The sequence below is a fragment of the Salmo trutta genome, chromosome 17 (assembly GCF_901001165.1).
Source record: "Salmo trutta chromosome 17, fSalTru1.1, whole genome shotgun sequence".
Taxonomy (NCBI): Eukaryota; Metazoa; Chordata; class Actinopteri; order Salmoniformes; family Salmonidae; genus Salmo; species Salmo trutta.
In genome coordinates, this window is record NC_042973.1 from 17,161,707 (window position 1) to 17,189,573 (window position 27,867).

General features: G+C 43.3%; 1 protein-coding gene across 5 annotated transcripts; it reads left to right on the top strand.

Annotated features, from left to right (window-relative positions):
* Nucleotides 1–1,793: 1,793 nt before the first annotated feature.
* Nucleotides 1,794–27,506, top strand: LOC115151744 (epidermal growth factor receptor substrate 15-like 1). 5 transcript variants are annotated; one of them, XM_029695942.1, is made up of 25 exons: nucleotides 1,794–1,838; nucleotides 2,941–2,982; nucleotides 3,136–3,225; nucleotides 3,785–3,832; nucleotides 3,955–4,050; nucleotides 4,345–4,410; nucleotides 4,597–4,782; nucleotides 4,995–5,243; nucleotides 5,498–5,655; nucleotides 5,744–5,921; nucleotides 7,788–7,850; nucleotides 8,672–8,760; nucleotides 10,319–10,391; nucleotides 10,604–10,765; nucleotides 10,949–11,146; nucleotides 12,982–13,146; nucleotides 14,525–14,630; nucleotides 15,950–16,006; nucleotides 16,813–16,970; nucleotides 17,577–17,649; nucleotides 19,020–19,180; nucleotides 19,557–19,650; nucleotides 22,579–22,787; nucleotides 26,763–26,779; nucleotides 27,247–27,506. In XM_029695942.1, the coding sequence occupies exons 1-25, from the start codon at nucleotides 1,812–1,814 to the stop codon at nucleotides 27,314–27,316; spliced, it is 2,835 nt and encodes a 944-aa protein (XP_029551802.1). In that variant the 5' UTR covers nucleotides 1,794–1,811; the 3' UTR covers nucleotides 27,317–27,506. The 5 variants fall into 5 exon arrangements, with proteins under 5 accessions (XP_029551802.1, XP_029551801.1, XP_029551799.1 ...); XM_029695941.1 differs by having other exon boundaries at nucleotides 22,579–22,740; XM_029695939.1 differs by lacking the exon at nucleotides 26,763–26,779.
* Nucleotides 27,507–27,867: the final 361 nt, after the last annotated feature.

Below are 27,867 nucleotides of genomic sequence, written 5' to 3' on the forward strand. Positions count from 1 at the left end.
GGGCAGTGATCGATTGAATAGCATGCATTTAGTTTTACTTGCGTTTAAGAGCAGTTGGAGGCCACAGAAGGAGAGTTGTATGGCATTGAAGCTCGTTTGGAGGTTAGTTAACACAGTGTCCAAAGAGGGGCCAGAAGTATACAGAATGGTGTCGTCTGCGTAGAGGTGGATCAGAGAATCACCAGCAGCAAGAGCAACATCATTGATGTATACAGAGAAGACAGTCGGCCCAAGAATTGAACCCTGTGGCACACCCATAGAGACTGCCACATCCTGTTTGGAGTTAAGGACTAAAGGACTCTCAGACCATGTGAAATAAGTTTCTCTAGTCTGATGAAACCAAGGTTGAACTCTTTGGCCTGAATGCCAAGCGTCAGGTCTGGAGGAAACCTGGCACCATCCCTACAGTGAAGCATGGTTGTGGCAGCATCATGCAATGGCGATGTTTTTCAGCTAGAGGGACCGGGAGACTAGTCAGGCTTGAGGGAAAGATGAACAGAGCAAAGTACAGAGAGATCCTTGATGAAAACCTGCTCCAGAGTGCTCAGGACCTCAGACTGGGGTGAAGTATCACCTTCCAACAGGACAACGACCCTTAACACACAGCCAAGACAATGCAGTAGTGGCTTCGGGACAAGTCTCTGAATGTCCTTGAGTGGCCCAGCCAGAGTCCGGACTTAAACCTGATCGAACATCTTAGAAGAGACCTGAAATAGCTGTGCAGCTATCATCCAACCTGACAGAGCTTGAGAGGATCAGCTTCCCTCTGGCTCAGTTGGTACAGCATGGTGTTTGCAACGCCAGCATGGTGTGTGCAATGCCAGGGTTGTGGGTTTGATTCCCACGGGGGGCCAGTACAAAAAAAAAAAATGCATGAAATGAAATGTATGCATTCACTACTGTATGTCGCTCTGGATAAGAGCGTCTGCTAAAATGACAAAAAAAAAAAGATTGGGGGTAACTCCCCAAATACAGGTGTGCCAAGCTTGTAGCGTCAAACCCAAGAAGACTTGAGGCTGCAATCGCTGCCAAAGGTGCTCAAACAAAGTACTGAGTAAATAGTCTGAATATTTCAGTTTTACATTTTTTATACATTTGTAAAAAATGTCTAAAAATCAGTTTTTGCTTTGTCATTATGGGGTATTTTGTGTAGATTGATGCAAGATTTTTAGTATAAGGTTGTAACGGAACAAAATGTGGAAAAAGTCAACGGGTCTGAATACTAAGTATCAAAAGCATATAATATAATTGCTAAAAAGTAAAAGTATAAATCTTTCAAATTCCTTATTGGAGGGCAAACCAGACAGCAACATTTTCTTGTTTTTTTTAATGTATGGAAAGCCAGGGCACACTCCAACACTCAGAATTTAAAATCAAAGCATGTGTGTTTAGTGAGTCTGCCAGATCAGAGGTAGTAAGGATGACCAGCGATGTTCTCTTGATAAGTGCGTAAATTAGACACTTTTTTTTGTCCTGCTAAGCATTCAAAATGTGAAGAGTACTTTTGGCTGTCAGGGAAAATAAATTAAAAAGTACATTTATTTCTTTAGGAATGTAGTGAAGTAAATGTAAAAGTTGTCAAAAATAAAAATAGTACACTAAAGTACAGATACCATAAAAAACTACTTAAGTGGTACTTTAAAGTTTTTATACTTAAGTACTTTACATTACTGCTTGAAACAATATGACAATTTCCACACGTTTGAAAGACCAATCATTTCAATCATAAGTGCCATGCACAAGCTTGTCCACTAGGAGGTGGTGTTGTCTACGAGCTGGAGGGTGTGTGCGTTCCCGCAGCAACAGGGAAGATGGCAGCTCTCACATCTCTCACCCAGGTAATGTTACACGAATGTATTCAATATTATGCAGTGGACTTTCAGTCTAGCTGTTGTGCATGCTGATGACCTGCAGTTTTTAGTGGTGTGCTCTTTATCCAATTTGTATAAGAAAGAAGACAAATACCGAAGGTATTTAGCTTGCTTGATGGATGGGACAAGGCCATGACAGTAAGCTTGAAGAGAGTACCGTTAGAAAGCTAGTTAGCTAGCCTGGCTAGTGGGCTAGCTACCGTTAGCTTGCTTGAAAAATGAACAAGCTAGCTAAAGTTAATGCTCATTTGAGGAAAGATATTTTGAGATATGTTTCATAAATATTTAGATTTAGATACAAGACAGAGGAGCAAAAGGTATGCAACCAAAACATACCAACATATTTCAACGTTAGTTAGCTATAGCGAGCTAGAAGGCTAGCTATATACAGTTAGCTAGGTAAGCTTAGCTAGCTTGCCAGCTAAACAATACTAGCTAGCAAGCTACACAATTTGACTATTATAACATTGTAATAACACGAACAGTTACTGTAATAACAGTGTATTAATATATACATATTAATACACTGCTACACTGTGATAGCTATGAAGTGAGTAGTGATACCGTAATGCCTGCAGCTACCTACTAAATGTAATGAATGATGACTGACCAGCTTGTGCGCTTATGTCGATGCTGGCTACTTTGCATTTTAAGTAAGATTGCAGAGAGGACCAGTTTTGTGTCAGTCACATTAGCTAGGCTACATGATGCTTCTAGTTATTCCATTAAAACATGACAAAGATTGGCTTTTAGTGTTATTGGAGAACATGGATTTATAACCCCTTTTGCCATCTTAGAATTTACACAATGCTTTAAGTTTAAAGAGCTCACAAAGGGTACTCAACAACTTGGCTATGGCCTATTAGAGGACATTCATATTTGATGTCATGGGACAGGAAATCCCTCTCTAGCTATTGTTTGTGATAGACCCTTAAGTGGCTTTTTAAAGGATGGGTCCAGATGTCAGTAGTAGTTTGGTGGGGTGTGTCACACTATTTGACGTAAGACAATGGTTTCCAGCAGCTATTTGAAATGCTATGAGTAATCTGAAAAACCTTTCCCCAATCAGCTGTCAAGTGGGAACCCTGTGTACGAGAACTTTTATAGACAGGTAAAATACATTTTTAAGTTTGGTTATCACATAATCATATTATCTACATAGATTGGGGATAATTCCATTTCACACTAAACACATTCAACAGTATAGAGTGGAGGTGTGGATAGAAACATTTAATAATTTGGTTTGCTGTGTGCTTGTTGTAAGGTGGACCCAGGAAACACGGGGAGAGTAGGGCCCACGGAAGCTGCGTTGTTCCTGAAGAAATCTGGCCTTCCTGATGTCACCTTGGGAAAGGTGGGTAGCACTGGTACTGTGTAGCGCTGCCGGCCTCTGAAGCCTTGGGCAGAGTGGCAGACTCAAGGGAACAGTCTTGGACACTGTAGACGGATAAACTGTTCTGAAAGCAACCAGCAGGAAGTTATGTTTATTAGAGTGTCTCTGTCATTAAGGAGTAATACGAGCACCTACACACAGGCATGCTTCAGTACTCCCAGAGGAATATAACTGGAAAAGATGACCACATCTTACGTCATTGCCTGGTCTGATTGGATCAATGTCTTTCCTTTCTATTTATCAGAACCTTTAGGGTGTGTACTTGTTTCAGCTATATTTGATGTACCGTTTGTACCCATCTTTTGTTTTACTTGTTACCTTGGTCTGTTTATGTCATACTCTGCTTTGAGTCTTAGCCTATTCTATCTCACCATCACATTCAGCTGGTTATCTGGGACTTTTATGCACATTGATTGTTATTTACTTGACTTTGTACACATTCCATAATGATTGTTGCACATTGATGCTTTAATTGATGTTTCCTTAGTTAATCATCTTGTTTGTGTTTGTCTCCCCTCAGATCTGGGATTTGGCAGACCCAGATGGGAAAGGGTTCTTGGACAAACAGGTAGAGAACTAATCATTTCCTCTCTTTGTGCGATGCCTTTGATTCTGTGGCCCTTGAGGGCAATTGAGCTGGTATTTGTATGGTTCCCATAAACAATGCTGTTGTCCTGTCTTGTCTAATAGGGGTTCTATGTAGCTCTGCGGTTGGTGGCCTGTGCACAGAGTGAACAAGACGTCAGCCTCACTAGTCTGAACCTCACTATCCCTCCCCCAAAATTTGTGAGTACAATCCTAACTAGTACAATCCTAACTAGTACAATCCTAACAAGTAAAATCCTACCAAGTACAAATCTACCTAGTACAATCCTACCTAGTACAATCCTAACTAGTACAATCCTAACTAGTACAATCCTAACTAGTACAATCCTAACTAGTACAATCCTACCTAGTACATTCCTAACTACACACGTTTCATGATAGTTTTATGATGCGTTTATTTTCTCAAACTCTATATGTTAATACGTTTGGTTGGGAGATTGTAAAGTAAGCGTTTTTTAAATTGTTTTGTTATAGAAGGACACAAGCAGCCCATCGCTCAGCACATCATCCGTCTCTAGTGAACCCCACTGGGCTGTGAGGGTGAGTCATGTTGAAACACCCCAGGACCATATGTTTGGTTGATACAGAAATATTTTTGTTTTGTATCTTAGACTTTTTTTAATTTTATCATCCAAAACACTGAACAGAATTCAGAGAATCATCAACAATGAGTTTACCTTTGTTTATCAATCGCTCATTGTTCTTTTTGTTCATTTTCTATTCCAGCCCGAAGAAAAGGGTAAATTCGATGGGATATTTGAAAGTCTTGCACCAGTCAGTGGACTGCTCTCTGGTGACAAAGTAAAACCAGTTCTAATCAACTCAAAACTACCTCTGGACGTGTTAGGAAAGGTCTGGGATCTTAGTGACATTGATAAAGATGGACATCTGGATCGAGATGAGTTTGCTGTGGTAAGGTGTACTCCAGTAAATTGTGGAATGACTAGATCTGAATAAACAAATATTTCACAGCTCACCTTCACATGTGTATAAGATTATAACTGACACAATAGTAAAACATAATAACTGTCTAATAACATTGGTAATAAGGCTTACTTGTAATAGCATTTGTAATGACTAGTAATAACTTCAGTCATCTTTGTTCTTTCCCCTCTGTTCTCCAGGCCATGCACCTGGTCTATCGGGCCCTGGAGAAGGAGCCGGTCCCCTCTGTTCTCCCCTCCTCTCTCATCCCTCCTAACAAGAGGAAGAAGTCTCTGGTTGGCTCCCTCCCTGGTGGCACCGTGCCTGTGCTGCCCGCCAGCCCCCCGCCCCCCAAGGACAGCCTGCGCTCCACCCCTTCCCACGGCAGCATGAACTCCCTCAACAGTGCCGGCAGCCTCTCCCCCAAACACACACTCAAATCTGCACAGGTAAGCACACACACACACACACACACACACATACACACACACACATACACACATATACACACACACACACACACACACACACACACACACACACACACACACACACACACACACACACACACACACACACACACATACACACACACATACACACATACACACACACACACACACACACATACACACAAAAACATTTAACATGTGAGACGTGAGATGTGTGTGTGATAATGCGTGTAATCTCCTCTCCATGCCAGCACTCAGTGAACTGGGTGGTCCCGGTGACAGACAGAGGACGCTTTGATGAAATCTTCCTGAAGACAGACTTGGATCTGGATGGCTTTGTCAGCGGAATGGAAGTCAAGGACATCTTCATGCACTCAGGGCTGCCCCAGAACCTACTGGCACATATATGGTAGGAGAGACTGACTGATGGCTGATGCCACCTGATTACCGGACTGAAGTTGACTGTATTACTCATGTTGTTATTATTGTGTGTCCAGGGCCCTGGCAGACACCAGGCAGATGGGGAAACTGACGCGGGAGCAGTTTGCTCTGGCCATGCACTTCATCCAGCAGAAAGTCAGCAAAGGCATGGACCCTCCTCAGGCCCTGACCCCTGACATGATCCCTCCTTCAGAGAGGGGCACTCCCGTTCCAGTGTGTACCACTCCCTCCCATGTACGCATTCATGCACCACACACACATACACACGCTTTCTATAGGTTGTTTTCAATAAAGCGTCACAGTACATTAGATTTGGCTGTTGGGGGGCAAGGAGACCCCCAGCTTCGCTAAAACCATTGACAACTACATACCGTTTTTAAGGGATTGTTAAATAAATGTTATAACTATTTTGTTTAAATAAATCACCTATTGAGCATAGTCAGAACTACAAGTTTCAGATTATTCCATGCAAAGCAATTGCGCACATTTAGCTATGTCATCAGAGTTATACAGCAAGTACCTGCCTGCTTATCGTGATCAGTAAACATGTTCTTCAAGAGCTGATGATATTACAACCAAATAGTTCACATGTATTTAACAGTCCCTTGAAAACGGCACGCAGTTGTCAGTGGTTTGAGCGGAGCTGTGTGTCTCCTTGTTCCCCAGTAGGCAAATCGAACGCTCTACACCAGTGTCAAGATCACTTTCTGAGGCAAAATGCAAGCTGAGATCTACCGCTCAGATTTGTTTTTAAACAGGACTTCAAAAACTTAAGCCTATGCAACATTAACCAATTAAAAACAGTTTTGTAGCAATGAAGTTTGTGCAGTAGGCTTTGGCCCAATATATTATCACTGTATATTGTCTACATTTGAATTGCCCTGCCAATGTTGTTCTTCTCAGACCATTTTGAAATTATATTTCAACATTGTAGGTATATGATCACACTGGTAATTTATAATTTGTTGTATTACTTGTGAGGCACAGCTGAGTGAGCATAATAATTAGCTTATTTATTTTACTGGACTGATGGCCTGCATCTGATGGCCAGTCTGAGGGGAGGGAGCAGCTGTGAGCAAGCTGCAGTGCTGGTTGTAGCTTGAGTGGAGAATGCACATTTTATTGCTCATAAAAGTGTTGAACAAAGTGTTGACTGTGCAGAATAACAACTTAAACATGAACTTACCCATAAAAACAGCAGCTATTTGCTGTATTCATTGAGTCTCTCTCAAGTCATGGTTTTAAAAGTTTTTAAATCTCACATGATCAACTTTGCTGTGTGTTTGAGGCTTCTTTTTAAAGTGTATGGCGCGAGGAAACTGCAGACACGGTGGTTTGAGCTATATGATTGGCCAGCCGTAGGCACTATACATGCACATGGATTTAGTACTATAAGTATGTGGTAGTGGTGGAGTAGGGGCCTGAGGGCACACAGTGTGTTGTGAAACCTGTGAATGTATTGTAATGTTTTTAAAATTGTATAAACTGCCTTAATTTTGCTGGACCCCAGGAAGAGTAGCTGCTGCCAATGGGGATCCATAATAAATACATATACAAAATACAAATAGGTGCACTTGATTTGCTCACTAGGCCTGCCAGGTAGGCGGAGTTCTACCTTCAGACACATGAAATGGTTCATAATGAGAACACTGTGCCTCCCCAGAACTAGGGCTGCTGAATCAAGTGCACCTACCGCCAACAGCACCAAACAAATACAAAAAATAGGAACGTAAGGCTTTATTATTGGGTTTTTAACAGAAATGTTTGGTGATCGACTAGGAGATCCACCAGTCACGATCGACCGGTTGGTGACCACTGCTCTACACCTTATTGTGACGTTTTATTGAAAACAACCTATTTTGGTGCAGAGACATGCTTAAAGTACTTGTATTTCCACTTTGAGAAAAAGGTTATTAGGTTTACCCATGCAATTGTTGGGGCATATACAGTGTGCAACTTTCTTTCTTTATGTTTATACACTTTTAGACATATAACACAGTTAAAAAAAATATCTAATCCTGTATTCATTTCTGGGATTGACACTCAATGTGTCATTCTTGTGTTCAGTAGGAAGTCTTCAACCCTTGTCTCTATCCACAGAGTATGTCTGGGTATGTGACCCCTGTGAGCTCTGAGATGGCTGCTCTGTCTGAGATGAGGCGGGTGAGTGACGTCCTCCCATATTTTGATTTTTGAAAATGTGTTATCATTTTCCATGGCCCTGCTTCCAGGTGCTTGGTTTAAAAGAGTGGACGGAGGGACTTTGATCCTCTGATAAGAAAGACTTGTTTTGGCAGCCAGGGCGTGTTATGTAACTACATCATTGAGCTGTGGAGAGAGTATCCTCTTGATGGACAATAACTATTCATTGATTGATTTGGTGTGAAATTATATTTATATGGTTCGGAATCGCAATGGTTCGGAATCGTGGTTCGGAATTGTGATGTGCTTTGTGTGTGTAGACTGCTGTGATCTGTGTGTAGACTGCTGCAATCCTGCTCTAGTCTGGTGCTTAGACCCTACAAGGAGCTTACCGCACACTCTTTTCTTCTTTACCCTAACCTAAATGCTGCTGAATGCCGATTTCTGGGTTATATCTCTGTATCAGCAAATAATGTTCAAGTTCTGGGTAGGTAACTGGTAAAACTCGACAAATGCTTTCGATGGCTCACGAGACAGAAACCCAATGATGAAAAGCATTTGTGAGAACTCAGTGACTGTGAACGGTGGTGTGACTTGACCTCCTGAGTTTCCTAACCATGGCGATGGTGACCGGCTCCCCTCAGACATTTTTGCACTCGTCCCGTTGCCCGTCCCTCTGTGATGCTTCCTTCCCTTTGATCTCTCTCTCTATCTACCCTCTGGTTTGGTCTGGATGGTTTGATGTCGTGGCATTCTGGCTCTCAGGTCATCTAAGAATAGGGCTAACTTTCTTTCTCTTCTTCTCTTTCTCTTCTTCTTTTTCTCATTCTGTCCATCCACAGGACAGCTCCAGTTCTGTTGGGTCAGGGTCAGAGTTCACTGGAATCAAGGAGCTTGATGACATCAGTCAAGAGATCGCTCAGCTGCAGAGGTAATTCACAACACTGTGGAGATATCAAAGGGGTTATTTTCTTTCAAAGTGATCTCAAATTGTAATTTATTTCTCATCACGCAACATTTGTGCCACTGACAATGATCCAGAATTCTGTACCTTAAAAACACACTATGACACAAAGTCTTTAGGGATGTCGTTTTTTCAGATGTTTTTTGCTTTGTTATGTCATATCCAGCTTATGTCACCCTGGATGAGATCCTCTCTTCATTTCCTTTTTCATCCATCATCACTCAACATAGCTCTGACTTGATTTAGTTAGACATTGCGGTTTTACAGCAGTAGTTTAACCTAAACGCAATAAAAGTAGCAACTACAGATGTAGGATCTTAATTTGATCACCCTGTTGCAGGAGAACTTTCCTTCAATGCAAGAAATATTAAACTTAGTAGTTTATTTGAGGTTTGTAAAGGTTTCTGAAGTTTGACATTTCCACTTTGAAATGTCCCTTACGAAAATGTATCAACCCCTGCAGAACCACCTACAAAATTCCATTCATTGTCATCTTAAAAAAACATATACTTAAAAACTGGAAATCAACCAATCCTTCGTCATTAATGCAATGGAAAGGTCAATTGCTTTATTATCTAAAAATGGAAAGTTCATGGGCAACGGGGAGCAGTGTGACGCCATGTGGTAGAAAGTGATGCGGCGCTGAAGATGGGGGTGTGTGCTAGTGGGTCTGGGCAGGTCGGATGTTGTTGATGTTTGTATGATGTTGTCGTTTGTATGTGTATGTTTTGTATTGTTTATAAAATATAAAAAAATAAAATAATAAGTCCATTAATTATAATAATAATTTCCTGTTGCTAAAGGATTATTTTCCTGCTGCAGCAAACTGACTCGAATTAAGATTCAACATCTGTATACTGTTTTGTGTTTTAATATATCGTTATGCTATCTACACACTAGAACTCAGGGCATAAAATGCACACTTCAAAGGAGAAGACAGGTCACAGCTGGTGGATGAGTCCTTCCCTCATCCCCTCTCATCCCACCTCATCTCCGCTCATCCCACCTCATCTCCTCTCACCCCCCCCAACCTTCCTTTACTGTGTGTATTTTATCAATTTTTTGTTTTCACCACATACTCTTCATGCTGCGTCAGCAATCTTGCTTTTACGCACTGGAATGCTCTCAGGTAACCCTCTCTTTGCTGTCACAGTCTGTCCTTTTTCTTTTGTTGTTTTGTGTGGAGGAGGAGGAGGGATGGAAACGAGGGGGAGGTGTGGAGGAGGGGGAGGAGGGAAGGAAGGAGGAGGGGGAGGAGAGGGAGGAGAGAAGGAAGGAAGGAGGAGAGGGAGGAGGAGGAGGGAAGGGAGGAGGAGGAGAGGGAGGAGGGAAGGATGGAGGAGGGGGAGGAGGGAAGGAAAAGAGGGGGAGGAGGAGGAGGAAGGAAGGGGGAGGAGAGGGAGGAGGAGGGAAGGAAGGAGGAGAGGGAGGAGTAGGAGAGAAGGAAGGAGGAGGGGGAGACTGTCTGGTTCTAGCCTGTGGCACTGTCGGTTGATGGTTGTGTGTGTTTGTCTCCCTCTCTCAGGGAGAAATTCAACCTGGAGCAGGACATCAGAGATGCTGAGGAGGCCATCAGACACAAGTCCTCAGAGGTGCAGGTGAGCAGGCATACCATTTTTTATTAAAAGGGGACTCAGGGGTTTTCACATATGTACAGTATATATATTTAAATGTGATATGGTGGTTCTCCAAATCGAAGAATTGTGATGAATCAGGAATGTACAGTTTTTCCAAAAACACCCTATTTCAATGATGAAATGGATCTTCCCCCAAACCAATATCCTCTTCTTTCCCCCCATCTGTCCATCAGGAGATGCAGAACGACCTGGACAGAGAGACGTGCAGTCTGCAGGAGCTGGAGGCCCAGAAGCAGGATGCCCAGGAGCGGCTGGAGGAGATGGACCAGCAGAAGGCCAAGCTGGAGGACATGCTCAACGACGTCAGGATCCAGTGCAACGAGGAGTCCCAAATGGTGAGAGGGATGGAGGGGTCATGTAGTAGCCATGGAATCAATATGAAACATATCCATAGCTACTTTTCACTATCAATCTGGTAGACAGACCTTCCATCCTTACATTGGTGGACAAAGCTTACATTGTCCACTTTCTCTTTCTCCCTCTCTGTCTGTTGCTCTCAATCTCTTTCTCTACCCCAGATCTCATCTCTGCAGAACCAGATCCACTCCCAGGAGACAGACCTGCAGAGCCAGGAGGAGGAACTGAGCCGGGCTAAAGCAGACCTGAACCGGCTGCAGTTGGAGGAGAGCCAGATGGAACAGAGCCTGACTGCCGGCAAGTTCCAGCTGGAGACCATCATCAGGTCCCTCAAAGCTACCCAGGACGAGATCAACCAGGTGAGAGAGAACCACTGGGGCCAGGTAGTGAGAGAGGAGAAGGAACAGGAATGTTCCCAGCCAGATATGCAGAGGTCCCAGACACAGTGATGTCCTGTTGGGGATTGGGCTAAGGACAAGGACCACAACCTTACCTGATTCACACAGTAGGGCTAACCCAAACCATGCTGGCTCTGATATTTCATTGTCGCACTATCCTTTCCTTGCATGGTTTCAGCACAGCTATCTATGGTGGATGCATAACCAGGCAATTCAGCTCAGCATGGCTTGGCTCTGTTTTGTCCTGTGGTGTGAACCAGGCTGATGTGTCTGCGATGTGAGAGGACCTGTTGCAAGACACTTTCTAATGTGACCACCAGGGGGAGACTGTGTCATGAATGGTGGAAACAACCAGATTCAATTTGGGCTTGGTTCATTCCCCCTTGAGTTCTATCCTCTCATTTCTCTGAAAGATATTCTGCACAGACTGGACATTTAAGGCATACTTCATTTTCAGTGATGTTCTAGGGAAGTTGTTTTAGAGAGAAATGTAATATATTCCGTTATTATATTGTAAAGTGCATGTCATCGTCGTCAACCCCTCTTGAATTGATTTGGAGATATCAGCTGGTCCTCAGTCCTCTGCCAGGTTTGGGTGTGGCAGTTTCAGTTATAGAACCAACTGTTTTACCTCTGCTTTCTGCATCATCTGAATCATCATATGTGACATGACTTCCACGTGCCACAGCCCACGCCTCAGATCTCACATCTCTCGTATCACCCTAGAAAGGATGCTGAGCCATAGATGGCTGTGTTGTCTTTTATAGGTGAGGACGTCCTTGCCATTGCACCGAAATAAGTGAAAGATGATCCGTTCTCTACTCTCATTATGAACAAATGGCAGCACTTCCATACTCTTCAGGACCAAATCATATTGACTCTAATATCAGAATTCGTCACTCTTCTCTCAGTAAATTTGAATTATATTGAGATTACACCACCATAGTTTATGTTGTATTCTCAGCCCACCATCTGTGAGGAGCCAAGGGGAATACCAGTACTCAGCTGTAGCCACTTTATGATTATTTTTGTTGTGTTGGCTCTTTTTGGTTTAGTCTCTCAAGGACATATTGAAATAAAATGGAAAAAGTAATCACAACCTTATGTACAAACACTTGGACATGGCTGGCTCCAAGCATAAGTGACATAAGTGTTCTCTTAGGGCCCTCGGCCACTAGTCTATTCTAATAGTAGAATACACAAGGTGAAGTTTTGAAATTTGGTTGTGCATCAGCAGTTTTCCTTTTGTTATGTCAGTCAATGACAGTCACACACTAAATTTGTTTTGATTGGTAAGTTAGTCTAGCCAATGATCAAAACTTGTAGTAATCATGTCCGAATTACCGACCAGACGTGAAGGGCACATGCCCAGGGGCCCTGACCACCAGGTGGCCCCCATGGATTTTCTTAGCTACTCTCACTTAGATATCATTTTACCATGGCAAAAGTCATGGCAAAATGTGTAGAATTTCAGAAAACCTGCTTTAAAAGGGCAACATTTTCTCTTTGCCTTATGGCAAAATGTGTAAAATTGCAGGAAATTAACTTTAAAACTTTTAAATGTTTTCTCCACGGTCAACAGGGGGGCCATTAAAATGTTTTACATACGAGATTGGGTGGGGGGCCCAACCAAATCTCACTTAGGACCCCAAAAAGCCTAGAGCCAGCCCTGCACATGGACCACAGCATCCTGTATTCACATAGGACTGTGTTGTTACCCTAACAACCATGACATTCTCTGTGTTGAAAGAAACCCTACATTAACCTACTGTGTATGTGCTGTGCTGTTCCTCCAGGCTCGCAGTAAGCTGTCTCAGATCCAGGACAGCCAGCAGGAGATGAATAAGAGCATTGAGCAGTACAACAGCACCTTGAATGGGACCCACAGAGGCAGCATGACCAACCTGGCTGACATGAGCGAGGGATTCCCCGACCGCGAGAACGGAGACTTCGGCGCCATGGTGAGGACACCACACTGTTTAAAAGGACAGGAGGTTGAATTCAGGCCTTATTACTACGGCCCAGAGTTTCTTTCCTGGCCACGTCATCTGGCTCTATTTGTAAACCTATAGTAGTAGTACCTAAGTGCAAGCCTGTAGAAGTAATATATATGAGAGGTAAATTGAGGTTGAATGGTTGGTGTCTAGTGGAGAACTGGTTAAACCTACAAAAGGCTCTCATTCTACTCTACTGAACACAGCTGGTACATTTGGACTTGAACAATGGATTGCAGCCCTAGTGTAATGTTGTAGTTCATTTCAGATCATGGTAATATGATGAGTCATTGAAACCTGCTGGCCTGGGTGTGAAATTAATCTGCTTGTCACCACTTTGAACAGCTGCAGAAAGCTGCAGATAAAGAGACGATGATGGGAATATGCAAAACCTTCACCTGCAGAGAAAGGAGGTATCACTTCCATGATTTAGCATCAGAAATGTTCCATTCAAACGAGCGACTCCACAATCTTAAATGGATTAATCCCATAGTTTGGTTATATTTTATTTGCTTTCCGCATAATGTCATTATTTTGCCTTAAATACTCTCGCACAGTTATTTTACCTGGCAGCCCTCTGTTATTCCATTTTAAGCTTTATTACCTGTGCATTCTGAAAGGGCTCGGACACTTAGCTCTTATTCTTGGTCCTAATTCTGGGAAGCGTTGATTGTCATGGCGGAGTGAATACAGGGATCATGGTCAGACTTCTTATTGAAATGAGAAGTCCTGCTAATGAAACATAACAAGTTAGCGTTTTCATAGCCAGGGCTCGTCTGGCCCGTGAAGGCAGGTTTTCTAGAGAAACCCGACACCCTCAAGAATGTGGGCCCTAATAGACCTGTGTTTCCTACCGACTCGGAGGCTTTTTCATTGGGACCAGCTGAGTGCAGTGGGGCGCAGCAGACACCGAATGGACAAATTGCAGGAGAATGAAAATTGCCTGTGTGTTATTAAAGTGAAACTCAAGCTCAGGGGGCTCTCTGGTCTGGTCTGGAACCAGGCAGTCATAGTGGGGCTTCTCTAAAGGCACACATTCCTCTCTCTCCGAGGTCTCTGTTAGTGTTGTTGAACTCAAATTCCTTCACTTGAACGTGAGTGGACCGTTATTGAAATGTGAAGTATTTAATTTGATGGCCGTCGTGTTTGGCAGCTTGGCGAGACTTAGCGGTCGACTGAATAAACAATGGAGTCGATGTGACTTGGTTTTTCTCCTTAATGCCTGTCTGAGGGGAAAATGGTTGGAGATGGTGGCAGCATTTTAAGTGTAAATAAACCAAAGCTCTCCAGAGCCAGACAGACAGACAGACAGACATCAAAATCCCTATTTTTCTCCCCTTCTCAGGAGGACCCGTTCAAGGTGAATACATCTGGGTTCAATAGCGTCCCTCAGGAGATGCACACAGACCCCTTTCACTCCGAAGACCCCTTCAAGACAGACCCATTCAAAGGTGCTGATTCTCTCTTTCCTCTCCCTCTCTCTCTTTCCTCCCCCTCTCTCTTTCCTCTCCCTCTCTCTCTTTTAGTGTCCCTCTCTCTTTCCTCACCGTCTCTCTCTTTTAGTGTCCCTCTCTCTTTCCTCTCCCTCTCTCTCTTTTAGTGTCCCTCTCTCTTTCCTCACCGTCTCTCTCTTTCCTCTCCCTCTCTCTCTTTCCTCTCCCTCTCTCTCTTTCCTCCTCCTTTCTCTCTTTCCTGTCCCTCTTTCTTTCCTCTCCCTCTCTCTTTCCTGTCTCTCTCTCTCTTTCCCCTTTCTCTCTTTCCTCTCCCTCTCTCTCTTTCCTCCCCCTCTCTCTTTCCTCTCCCTCTCTCTCTTTTAGTGTCCCTCTCTCTTTCCTCACCGTCTCTCTCTTTCCTCTCCCTCTCTCTCTTTCCTCTCCCTCTCTCTCTTTCCTCCTCCTTTCTCTCTTTCCTGTCCCTCTTTCTTTCCTCTCTCTCTCTCTTTCCTGTCTCTCTCTCTCTTTCCCCTTTCTCTCTTTCCTCTCCCTCTCTCTCTTTTCTCTCCCTCTCTCTCTTTCCTCTCCCCCCCTCTTACCTCTCCCTCCATCTCCTCTCCATATCTCTCTTTCCTCACCGTCTCTCTCTTTTCTCTCCCTCTCTCTCTTTCCTCTCCCTCTCTCTCTTTCCTCCTCCTTTCTCTCTTTCCTGTCCCTCTTTCTTTCCTCTCCCTCTCTCTTTCCTGTCCCTCTTTCTTTCCTCTCCCTCTCTCTTTCCTGTCTCTCTCTCTCTTTCCCCTTTCTCTCTTTCCTCTCCCTCTCTCTCTTTTCTCTCCCTCTCTCTCTTTCCTCTCCCCCCCTCTTACCTCTCCCTCCATCTCCTCTCCATATCTCTCTTTCCTGTCCCTCTCTCTCTTTCCTGTCCCTCTCTCTTTTTCCTCTCTCTTGTCTCTTTTCTCTCTCTTTTCTCTCTCGCTCTCTTTCAACGACCTCTACGATTACTTCTCTCCATCTGACTCATCTCTCCCCTCATCCCTCTGTCCTCTCCTTTCCTCAGACAGTCCTGCTAGAGATCCCTCTCCTCCTCACTCAAATGTTTCCACAGTGCTCCCATCCTCCCTCTCCCTGACATTATTGGTAGTTTCACCAGAAGCAATGTGGACTCCTCTGCAGCTCGTCTAAGACTTTGTTTTTGCAGTTCTGCCTTTGTTTGCCTTAAGTGTGCTCTATAATTTGTTTTTGATTCCTCTGGGTTTAGATGACCAATTCCAGCGTTTTAGCTTTTGTCCTCTGTGGCATAGCCTCTGATTCCCCCCCACTTGATTCTTCTCCTATAGGTGACCCCTTCCAAAATGACCCTTTTGCAAAGCAGTCATCACTACCACCTGCTGCAGGTATTTATTTATTCACAACACGAAAGAGCCATACATGAGTTTAATTATACATGGACATCACAGGAGTTTGGTGGCACCTTAATTGGGGAGGACGGGCTCGTGGTAATGACTGGAGCAGCATAGGTGGAATGGTATCAAATACATCAAACACATGGTTTCCAGGTGTTTGATACCATTCCATGAGCTCCGTTCCAGACATTATAATGAGCCGTCCTCCCCTCAGCAGCCTCGTTTGATGGACATACAATGCCATCCTCTTGTTATGTTAATGAAACTATGGAACTGTGAAACAGGCTTTCACCGTCACACTTCTCTCTTTGTAATATTGTGGACTTTCTGTTCCCTTATCTTCACGATGAGTGAAAAAAAACGCTGATGTTTTCATTGCAGCACTCACCTCGTTTACTCCTAACTGTAATTATAAGATAGATTCCAAAGAAAATATTTGCTGGATATTGAATGTTATCTAAATGGTGATTGCCAAATATCTGTGGACACTTGTTGTGTTTGTCTTGCGTAATGGAGAATGGCTACATTCTCAATGTTGACTATAGTAAAGTCAATGAGAGTTGAACACACATCATTTTGAACTGATTTAAACAATATACATAGAACATAGTGCCTGAACGTGGTTAAATGAGTCTTACTGAAAATGTTAACCAAATGAGACATTATCTCAGCCACTATATGCTTTAGACTACACAGTACACCTGATTCATATAGCGTCGCTGTGTGAGGTATACAGACCAGTCAGGCTGGCCTGTGTGAAGGAAAGGTCATGTCTGATCCACAGTCTGCTCTCCTAGATCTCTCTCTCCACCCAGACCCCTTTGGGGGGGACCCCTTCCAAGAGACGGACCCCTTCAAGGCCTCGTCAGAAGACTTCTTCAAGAAGACCACCATCAAGGCAGACCCCTTCAGCACCACCGACCCTTTCAGTAAAAGTGCCACCCTCCCCACCAAGGTACAGAGAAGCCATCATGGCACCTTCTAACCACACTGAGTATATTTTATATATGGGTGTATAGACTGAGTATACAAAACATTAAGAAAACTTTCCTAATATTGAGTTGCACTCCCCCTTTTCCCCTTAGAACAGCCTCAACTAGTCGGGGCATGGACTCTACAAGGTGTCGAAAGCATTCAACAGGGATGCTGGCCCATGTTGACTCCAATGCTTCCCACAGATGTGCCAAGTTGGCTGGATGTCCTTTGTGTGTTGGACCATTCTTGATACACACGGGAAACTGTTGAGCGTGAAAAACCCAGCAGCGTTGCAGTTCTTGACACAAACCGGTGCGCCGGGCACCTACTACCATGCCCCATTCCAAGGCACTTACATATTTTGTCTTGCTCATTCACCCTCTGAAAGGCACACATACACAATCAATGTCTTAATTGTCTCAAGGCTTAAAAATCCTTCTTTAACCTGTCTCCTCCCCTTCATCTACACTGATTGAAGTAGATTTAGCAAACTAAAATAGATAAGGGATCAAAGCTTCCTAATGTTCCTAATGTTTGGTATACTCAGTGTATGTATGTAACTGTTTCTTTCTGCTTGTTCTTGCAGACAAGTCATTTTACAAGCAGCGCAGACCCTTTCTTATCCATTAGCCCAAAACCCACCAGAGGCCCAGGACCAGGTACATGCTCAAATCTCTTTCTCCTATTTCTCCTATTTCTCCTCACCCCAAGTCGTTTTTTGGCTACCCCTCTCCCCCTCTCCCCATCTCTTTCTCTGTCATGTATAAGTCTGCCTTCTGTATTCAGAGATAGAGAGATATACACTAGTGATGTGGAAAGTCACATTTCTTTACTTGCAAATGTATTTGGTGAATAAAGGTGATTCATTTTCTGGTGAGTTGCACAAGAGCACCCACACCTTTTTGGCCCAGTCTACTGTTGTCTGTGTATAAGCCCATAGGCCTTTGGCGTTGTGAGCTGTCTTAACCCGCAGAGCAGGTGACGAGAGGCACTGAAAATAGTTCCCATCTTTGACATCCGTTTAAACCCTCCAACCCTTTTTGGCCCCTTCAAGTTTTTGAACACAGGGTAGGTCTCAGTCTGTGTTTGGGTGCTGGTGGTTAACAAATATCAGTGTAAAATAACACATTACCTCAAATAGAATTTGTATGGATAAGATGGGTAAAATGTTGACCCTAATGGTTTTAAGAGGGAAACAGTTGAGGTTCTTGTTTGATGTGATATTTTCCTAAGGTTCCCATTCTTAGCAGCACATGAACCACTTGAAAGAGTCCCTGTGAAAACAAGAGCTGCATTGTGGCTAGGGCCCAGAGGATGGCTCGTGGCATCTGAAATAGCCCTAGAGAGACCTTGGACAGGGCCATCTGTAACTGTGCAAGTGTGTAGGTCCCATTCTCAAGCAACCCCTTCACTTCTCTAGCGTTGCGCGAGAAAGTCCTCTTTTTATTTTCCCTAGGAAATTGCTGTAGTCCATATAAACACATTACACCATGCAGTACTGCAATACATCGCCGTGCTAGAACACAGGGCAGGCTGTGGCAGTTGGATATTTGTAGGGTCAGGTTTTCATGTTAGTTTGCCTATTGAACTTATGAAAAGTGAAAAGGTGTCACGTTGGATACTTGATATTCAAATCTTTTCGCCAGCTCATTTTGTCACTCTTAACTGAAACGACACAGGGTTTCTACACACTCAGGGGTGAAACAGTGAAACATAGATGCACCAGTGTGCCAACCTTTGAGCAATGACACTGGAAGCACAACTCATATCAGTCTTGTTTTAAAAAAATTGAATAATAAAGTTAGCTTTATGCAACGTCTTTTTGAGTGCGGACCCAATACACTTTTTTGTTTGTCTGAATGTGCGGGTTTTACCCACAGCCAAGCTTCTGGGAGAGTGCCAGGGTTCCCATTTTGATTATGTTTCGAAGAGCACCCTTTCGAATACTTTGAATATTTGTGTATTTGTGCTGTGTAACCTAAACCCTGGACTAACGTTTCTTGAACATCTCATGTTGATATTTGCTCAGATCTCTTTGGTACTCTGGACCCCTTTGGAAGCAGCACTGCTTTTGGAGGCAGTACCAGCTCATTTGGCAGTATCAGTAACAGTGGGTTTGCAGACTTCAGCCAAATGTCAAAGGTCAGAGACCCAATGGAAGGAAGAGGAGGTTTCCCAGAATACCAGCAGGTATTTCTACTAAAGACTATGAACTTTTACATTTTATTTATTTAATCATTAGACTGCACAATTCCTATCCAGAGGTATTTTTTCTAACTTCCTGATTTAACACCTTCACTGCACATCAGTCTTGATATGATTTGGAACTTATGGAAGTTAATGCTATTAGCTTCAGCTTTGGCATCTGAAGACTCATATATTCTCTCCCTTTCTCCCTCTCTCTCTCCCTCGCTCTCTCTCTCCCTCGCTCTCTCTCTCCCTCGCTCTCCCTCTCTCTCTCCCTCTCTTTCTCTCCCTCTCGCTCTCTCTCCCTCTCTCTCTCTCTCTCTCTCCCTTTCTCTCTCTCTCTTCTCATCTCTTCTCTTCTGTCTCTCTCTCCTTCCAGTCGGGGTTTGTAGAGGACCCCTTCAGTAGGAATCAGGACGGCCCAGCTCTGCCGCCCAAGATGAGTGTTCCCCCCAGACCCAAACCTCCCAGTGGTGAGTGAGGCCCGAGGGGAAACAGGGAGAAATAGAGGGAGGAAATACGTGGGAGAATAGAGATGGAATGGAGGTGTAGGAGAGAGAGAGAGATGAAGGGGCAGATAGAGAATGAGAAACAGAGAGAGGGAAAGAGAAGAAAAAGAAACTAGAGGAGGGTGAGGTTGTGGGTTAACCAAGGACGGGTAGTGCGTTAACCAATGATGGGTAGTGCCTACCTTCTAGGTTTCACTATGAATAATACTACTTAACACCTTGTACCTTGATTAACTGTATATTTTGCAATATAGGTCAATTTGATCTTGGTTCTGTGTTATAGAATTGTGATGGCTTAGTATCCCTTGGCCATTTCCCCTTAATGGTCTTTCTCATCTCATTGCAAGTGTTGCCCTCTTTTGCTTGGATCTTCTAGTGACATACTCAGAAGAAGGTTGTGAGGATGAATGGCGTGGCTCATCACAAATCTTCTGACTGTTAGAGCCTAGTTGACTAGAAGGAGTTGTAAGGGCCCTGAATACCCACTAGGCACACGCTAGTTGAATCGACGTTGTTTCCATGTCATTTCAACGAAATTACGTTGAACCAACGTGGAATAGATGTTGAATTGACGTCTGTGCCCGTAGGTAACACTCAGCTGGTGTCACCTCCTCTCTTACCTCCGCATGAGTAGAGTAGAGTATGCTAGTCAGAAGTCATAGATCAAACAGCGATGGTCAATGCAGCTTAGAAAACATGAAAGGCTCTTCATGAGAACAGATAAGAAGAGTTGATCATCTCATTCTCCTTTTGAAGATTGATAAACTGATCAGTTTTGCAAGGAGATGAGTCCAGTTGACTATGCAGTAGCTCTGCTCAACTTAGTACCAATGCCTAATATGCATTTTTACCCAGAACGTTAGTTAGTAACAGTGTTATTTCACCATTTAAGCCTCCCAAAGGAAGTTGAATGGACCATGGTATTCAGGGTTTCACCACTTACTATTATTAAAGTGGTCCCACCTCATGGTAACACCATGTATTCAACATGCAATGTAATTGCAGTGTAGCCTAGGTATACATCATTACAAAGTAGTTGCAACTTAGATGCATGTGAGTGGTTTATGTGCTGAATTACAAGCATGAAATTAAATTAAAATAAAGAAATGAATTGTAGCTAAACATCCCCTATCTTTAGAATCCTTACTTGACATTATTATTTGATGCCAAGCTGCAGGGAGAACACAGAGCATCAGGTCTCACAGGAGATGATGAGTAAGAACAACAATGTTCTCAACCCCACCCTTCCCCACTTCCTCTCTTTCCACTCTGTGTGTGTGTGTGTGTGTGTGTGTGTGTGTGTGTGTGTGTGTGTGTGTGTGTGTGTGTGTGTGTGTGTGTGTGTGTGTGTGTGTGTGTGTGTGCAGGCACGTGTGTGTGCACACTCGGGTGAGCAGTGTGGCTTTTTGGCGACCTCTTGCCCGACTCGGGTCACACTCTGTGCCCTGGCCAATAAACATCTTTCACACCTGGTTTTATAGAACCATGGAAACGAAATGATATGGGTAGAGAAGAATTTGCAACATACAGTAGATAAGTGAAAGGTCACTAGCATAGTGTGATAGTTTGATGCCAATATCTTAATGTTTCTAGGTGGTTTCTGAAGTCATTACATAGCAATACTTTAGATTTTTACGAGATACAGTCAGTCGGTCATGAATAGGACATGTGATTTATGTCAGAACCTTTGTTTGTGGGGTTCTGAGGTGTGCCTTGTGCATTACATTGATAGGTAGCACTAATGATGTGCTGGTATTTTGGAACAGGGTGGAGCTGATGGTATGTGGTAAAGAATATGTTCCATTTCCCGAAAGAGAAACTGATTGCCTGGCTGTTCAGTGGGGCTGTGAACTGCTAACCTTGACAAGCTGGGTATAAATAACAGTTCGATTGGAAATGTGGTCAACACCTTCATAAGCAACAACCACCAGCGCTGTGTTCCCACGGCCCACTGACTGCCAGCCGAGGTTGGCCTACAGAGAAACATTACTCCCATGTTAACATGAGCCTATTTTAGAGTAGTTTCAGTTCTTTGTGAAATGATTTATATATTTATATGTGGAAATAAAGGTATGAGAATACAATACGTTGGCATAAATAAGGCCAGGAGTTTTTCCTGACATTACAAGGAATATTTATTTTCCCTACACTTTTAGAAAAAAACTGGCTTTCTAGAACCTAAGGGTTATTTGGCTGTCCCCAAAGGAGAACCCTTATTGGTTCCAGGTAGAACCCTTTTGGTTCCAGGTAGAGCCCTTTTGGGTTACATATAAAACCCTTTCCACAGAGGGTTCTACATGGAACCCAAAAGGGTTCTCCTTTGGGGACAGCCAAATAATCCTTTTGGAATCTTTTTTTAAAGTGTAGTCAGAAAACACTGCCGTCCCTAGGGCCTTGGCATGGCATCACACACTGAGGAGCGATCTGATGAACTTGTGAACTGAATCCTCTGTTGGTTATGTGGGCAGAAACTCTACCCATCTGCTCGCCATAAAACCCAGCATAAAAGAGGAAATTGCTCTCGCGTGTATTTTGATACTGGGTTTTTGCAATATACTGTATGGCCCATCTAATTGAATGTGTTTAATTCATACCATGCTGGCATATTGTTTCATTACAATTTTGTGTGTACGCGATGGTGGCGGGGCATTGTTTGTCTGCTCTCTCTATCTTGTTTAAGTTGAGCTGCGTGTGGTTTTGGTGCAGACAGTGATAAGGAAAAACTTCACATTTCTGTGGTAAAAGTTATCAAACCATCACTTAATACCTCAAGTTGTCCCCTTAACCACATATTTAATCTTTGAGACATCAGTGTAACATTTATAGTTCAAATGGGAGTACACCATATCTGTTGGGGAAATGACTGTGTCCTTACTGTCTCAATGTCTTCAGGTAAAAGCAGCCCTGTCAACTTGCCTGGAGGAGCGGGCGACTTGGCCAAGCCCTGCGACCCCTTCCAGCCGTTCGGCAGTGACGCCATCGACCCATTTCAGAGTAAAAAGGTGGTCGGAGACCCCTTTAGTGGCAAAGACCCTTTTGCTCCTTCTGCCTCAAGTAAAGCCTCTAAAGACTCTTCCTTGGGTTTTGCAGACTTCAGTTCTGTAAGTTGAGCTCAGTGATACTCTCTTTCTGTCCAGACCAGTCTTTATATACCTAGCCACTACCTCACTACTTCTAGCTCCCACAACGTTTCACTGAAGGATCTAGAGCAGAGCAGACGACAAGGCTCAGCCTGTCTATCTAGACCTTTCTGCTGCATCTCATCCTGGCCTCCCTTCACTGTGCAGACATCTCTGTGAATAACCTACCATCACTCCACACAAAGACCAGAGCCAGGCATATTAACCACCATGTAACAGGCTAACTGTTCAGACCTATGGCATAATCCCTAGCAATAACTACTGTTCATGATCACTGATTATCTGAGCGTATGTTCCAACCCTACCTCACATCTTAGATGATGACACTAGCTGTTTCCTGTTGAAGAAGACACTCACTTGTCTATACTGTGTTCTGGTTCTGGGGGGGATTTCTCTCAACACATGCATTGTAGTTGGTTGCACACCACCTACAATGCATTTGATGTTGTGCAGTAAAGCACAGAAGCTGCATTGCAGAAGTGATCCCCAGTACTTGTGCAGGCAAGGGTGTCAGCCATTTTTGTGGTTTGATGTGTACGCTGCGATCGGAACATTTAAACAAATAGAAATATATTTTTCCTGTGGTTTGCTGCTAGTTAGCATGCTATAGCGCAGGGGTATTCAACTCTTGTCCTATGAGGTCCGGAGCCTGCTGGTTTTCTGTTCTACCTGATAATTAATTACACCCTGATTAGAGGGGAACAATGAAAGGAAACGCAGTTGAACTTGCTTTGAGGTTCAGAGTTGAGTTTGAGGGCTTAAACAAGCGCAATTGAAAAGTATTATATCTTTGGCAATCCTCTCTGGCAGTCCAATAAGTGGATTCTGGCAGAGTGTGAATTATTATTCAACCAGCCAGTGGTTGCCTTAAAATCAGTGTTGAATAATCCAGCCAGTGTGGTGCTATGGCCTGGGCTGTCTGTGAGTACAGTTACATTCACACAATAATACCATTATTGTGGATAGTCATATTAATATTATACTTTAAAACGTTTGCATACTTTGCAAGAAGAACGATTTCCCTAATAATCCTGTTTCCATGGACATATCTGAAATCAGGCTTCCTGATGGGACTTAAATAAATACAGATAATAGGCAATCACAATAAATGTTTTACCACAGTGACCATGTTATTTTTGCAAAGCCTATTTGATTCTAAGTTCGGACATATAAAGTTTGTATGTGAAAATGACACTACATGGACAAAAGTATGTGGACACCTGCTCGTCAAACATCTCATTCTAAAATCATGGGCATTAATATGGAGTTGGTCCCCCCTTTGCTGCTATAACAGCCTCCACTCTTCTGGGAAGGTTTTCCACTAGATGTTGGAACATTGCTGTGGGGACTTTCTTCTGTTCAGCCACAAGAGCATTAGTGAGGTCAGGCACTGATGTTGGGCGATCAGGCCTGGCTCGCAGTTGGCGTTCCAATTCATCCCAAAGGTGTTTGATGGGGTTGAGGTCAGGGCTCTGTACAGGCCAGTCAAGTTCTTCCACACCATTTCTGTATGGACCTTGCTTTCTGCACGGGTGCATTGTCATGCTGAAACAGGAAAGGGCCTTCCTCAAACTGTTTCCACAAAGTTGGAAGCACAGAATCATCTAGATTGTAATAGTATACTGTTGCGTTAAGATTTCCCTTCATTGGAACTAAGGAGCCTGAACCTCCTCCACCAAACTTTACAGTTGGCACTATGCATTGGGGCAGGTAGGTTCGTCCTTCGGAATTCCAGATGGTGAAGCGTGATTCATCACTCCAGAGCACGCGTTTCCACTGCTCCAGAGTCCAATGGCGGGGAGCTTTACACCACTCCAGCCGAAGCTTGGCATTGCGCATTATGATCTTAGGCTTGTGTGCGGCTGCTTGGCCATGGAAAACCATTTCATTAAGCTCCTGACTAAGAGTTCTTGTGCTGATGTTGCTTCCAGAGAATGTTTGGAACTCGGTGGAGAGTGTTGCAACCGAGGACAGATTATTTTTACGCACTTCAGCACTCAGCAGTCTCGTTCTGTGAGCTTGTGTGTGGCCTACCACTTCGCGCCTGAGCTGTTTTTGCTCCTAAACATTTCCACTTCACAATAACAGCACTTACAGTTGACCGGGTCAACTCTAGCAGGGCATAAATTTGACAAACTGACTTGTTGGAAAGGTGGCATCCTATGACGGTTCCACATTGAAAGTCACTGAGCTCTACAGTAAGGCCATTCTACTGCCAATGTTTGTCTATGGAGATTGCATGGCTGTCTGTTGGATTTTATACACCTGTCAACAACCAGTGTGGCTGAAATAGCCAAATCCACTCATTTGAAGTGGTGTCCACATACATTTGGCCAAAACAATTTGCTAGCTGCCTGGATTTTATTGAAACTAAAGAGGCATGGTGTTCCACAATAAAGATATTATCTAGATGCATACGTTCAGTTTTTTGAACTCACTCGCCGATAAGAGGGAGGCTTGCACTACCGGTGCTGGCAGATCAAATATACAGCCGGAGCGCCGATTCAACAGATTGCTCAGAACACCAGGTGTTATAATTGGCGTATGCTTACTTCGTTTTTGACTTCACGCCGATTAAGATAAGCAAAGTAAAGTGTTTACATGACTATTACCATACTCGGCCTACTACCATGATCTGCTTAATCTAAAATGATTAGTGTGCATGTAAATGTACTCAGTGAAGCCATAATCCAGCATACTCATATTTGAATATTGACCCTTACCATCTCAGCTCCAATCATCAGCAGTCAGTCAGTCAATCAGTCACTCAGTCAGCCAGTCAGTCAGTCAGTCAGTCAGTCAGTCAGTCAGTCACTTATTAAGTCATTCAGTCAGTGAGTCAGTCAGTCAGTCAGTCAGTCACTTATTAAGTAATTCAGTCAGTAAGTCAGTCAGTAAGTTAGTCAGTCAGTCAGTCAGTGTGTCATCAGTCCCTTATTAAGTCATTCAGTCAGTAAGTCAGTCAGTCAGTCAGTCAGTGTGTGCTCTATGCCAAGCTAGGCCAGAGAGGGAAGCCAATCCGGTGTGGTTTAGTGACTGACAGCTCCAGGTCACTGGTCTGGCTGTGGGATCTGTTGACATGGGAAGCAGCAGTATCACTACTCAGCTCTCAGTCCTGAGTTCTTACCCAGCATGTCTATGGTGTGTATCAGTGATGTGTGTCCTACTAGTGTGTCGATGCAGTATCAGTTTGTCTTTTCTTGAGGCTTAGTTTGCTCAGTCTGGTTAGTGTTGGTCTGCTGCATGACATTGGTAGCATAGATCCTGCTTTACCATCTTTGACTTGTGCCAAACTACTCCCAAAGTAACCAAAACAATTTGAACAGAATCAGCTGCCTGGATTTTATTGAAACTAAGAGGCATGGTGTTCCACAATAAAGATATTATCTAGAAAATACCATATCATATAATAATATAATAATAATATATAATCGTATATTAACTTGGCTCCTGAATTGAATGATGAATAATTTGAAACAAATGTAATGTATCTATTAAACGCCACAATGTTCCATATTTATTTTGGTGAGTCAGAATTGAAGGCATTCATTTGAGTCTAACATCTGAATCAGATCTAAGGTTGGTAAAGCAGTGTCTCCTGATATGTGTGTTTTGGTATGCATGGGAGAGTTCCTAGCTCTACTTTGCTGTGATCCTTACACAGGCTAGATCTCATACTATCACTTTAATAGATTAGGAAAATGTCACTTTCTTCCTTTCCATTTTCTCCCTGCATGTCACTTTTGCATGTTATCTCAAATATGCTTTTAGTTGTTTGTTCATTTTCACTTGGGACCAAACTGAAAAGTCCTCCATGTTGCTTTGTCATAGTTGTATCTTGTGGTGTTTCGAAGTGTGCTCGGTGTAAAATTGGATGGTGATGCGCGATTGGTGAATTATTTCTTTGGTGTTTTATCATTCATTTTTCTTTCGCAGGACCAGAAAAGGTTAAGGTAAGATTGTTTGAACATGCGGTCAAATTGAATAGTGGCTTGTTTTGTGTTTTGGTCTCGTACTGTAGGCTCTGAGCACAACCACTTAGGTTTAACTATAAGAAGCACCTTTCCTCCAACAGCAGAACACACTTGAATTGAATATTAAAGTAAGGATAGGGATAAGTCAATTAGTGTGTGTGTGTAGTAGTGTGTATATTTTGTGTGTGTGCTGAAGTGTGTTATAATGTGTGTATACGTTGTATAGTTATAATCTTGAGCAGAGTAGATGGTGACTATGAAAACTCTAGTCATGTATATCCTCTTACTGTAGCCAGGCAAACATGGAAGTTTACCCTTTATATACAGTGTAAGGTTCACTAAAATGCAATAATCTGTCAAAACACCTCCTAATGTATGTGTTTTCTATATGGTGTGAGGGATGAATCATTTGTATGTCAAATGCCTCTCTCCTCTTCTCTCTGTAGTTTGGAAATGAGGCTCAGCAACTGGAATGGGCGAAGCGAGAGAGTGAGCGAGCGGAGCGGGAGCGGCTGAAGAGACTCCGGCAGCAGGAGCAAGAGGACTTAGAGCTGGCCATCGCTCTCAGCAAGGCCGAGATGTCCCACGGGTGACCTGGATTGGACTGGACACACACACACACATCCCACTGCACAAAAACTGGTTGAATCAACGTTGTTTCCACATCATTTCAACAAAAAATAAATACGTGATGACATTGAATTAACGTTGAAAACTCATTGGATTTGTAAAAAGTCAGTAACGTAAGGGTATTAAGTATTTTTTTCAACCAACTTTTAACCTAAATCCAATGACATGGGGATTTTTTTTGTTGATTTCATGTTGAGTTCACGTTAGTTGACAACTCAAAGAAATGTAAATCAAAACTAGACGTTGAACTGAATTCTGTGCCCAGTGGGATGCACACACACATAGAGATACAGACACATATAGACAAACACACACACACAGATACAGACACATATAGACAAACACACACACATAGAGATACAGACACATATAGACAAACACACACACACGGAGATACAGACACATATAGACAAACACACACACACAGATACAGACAC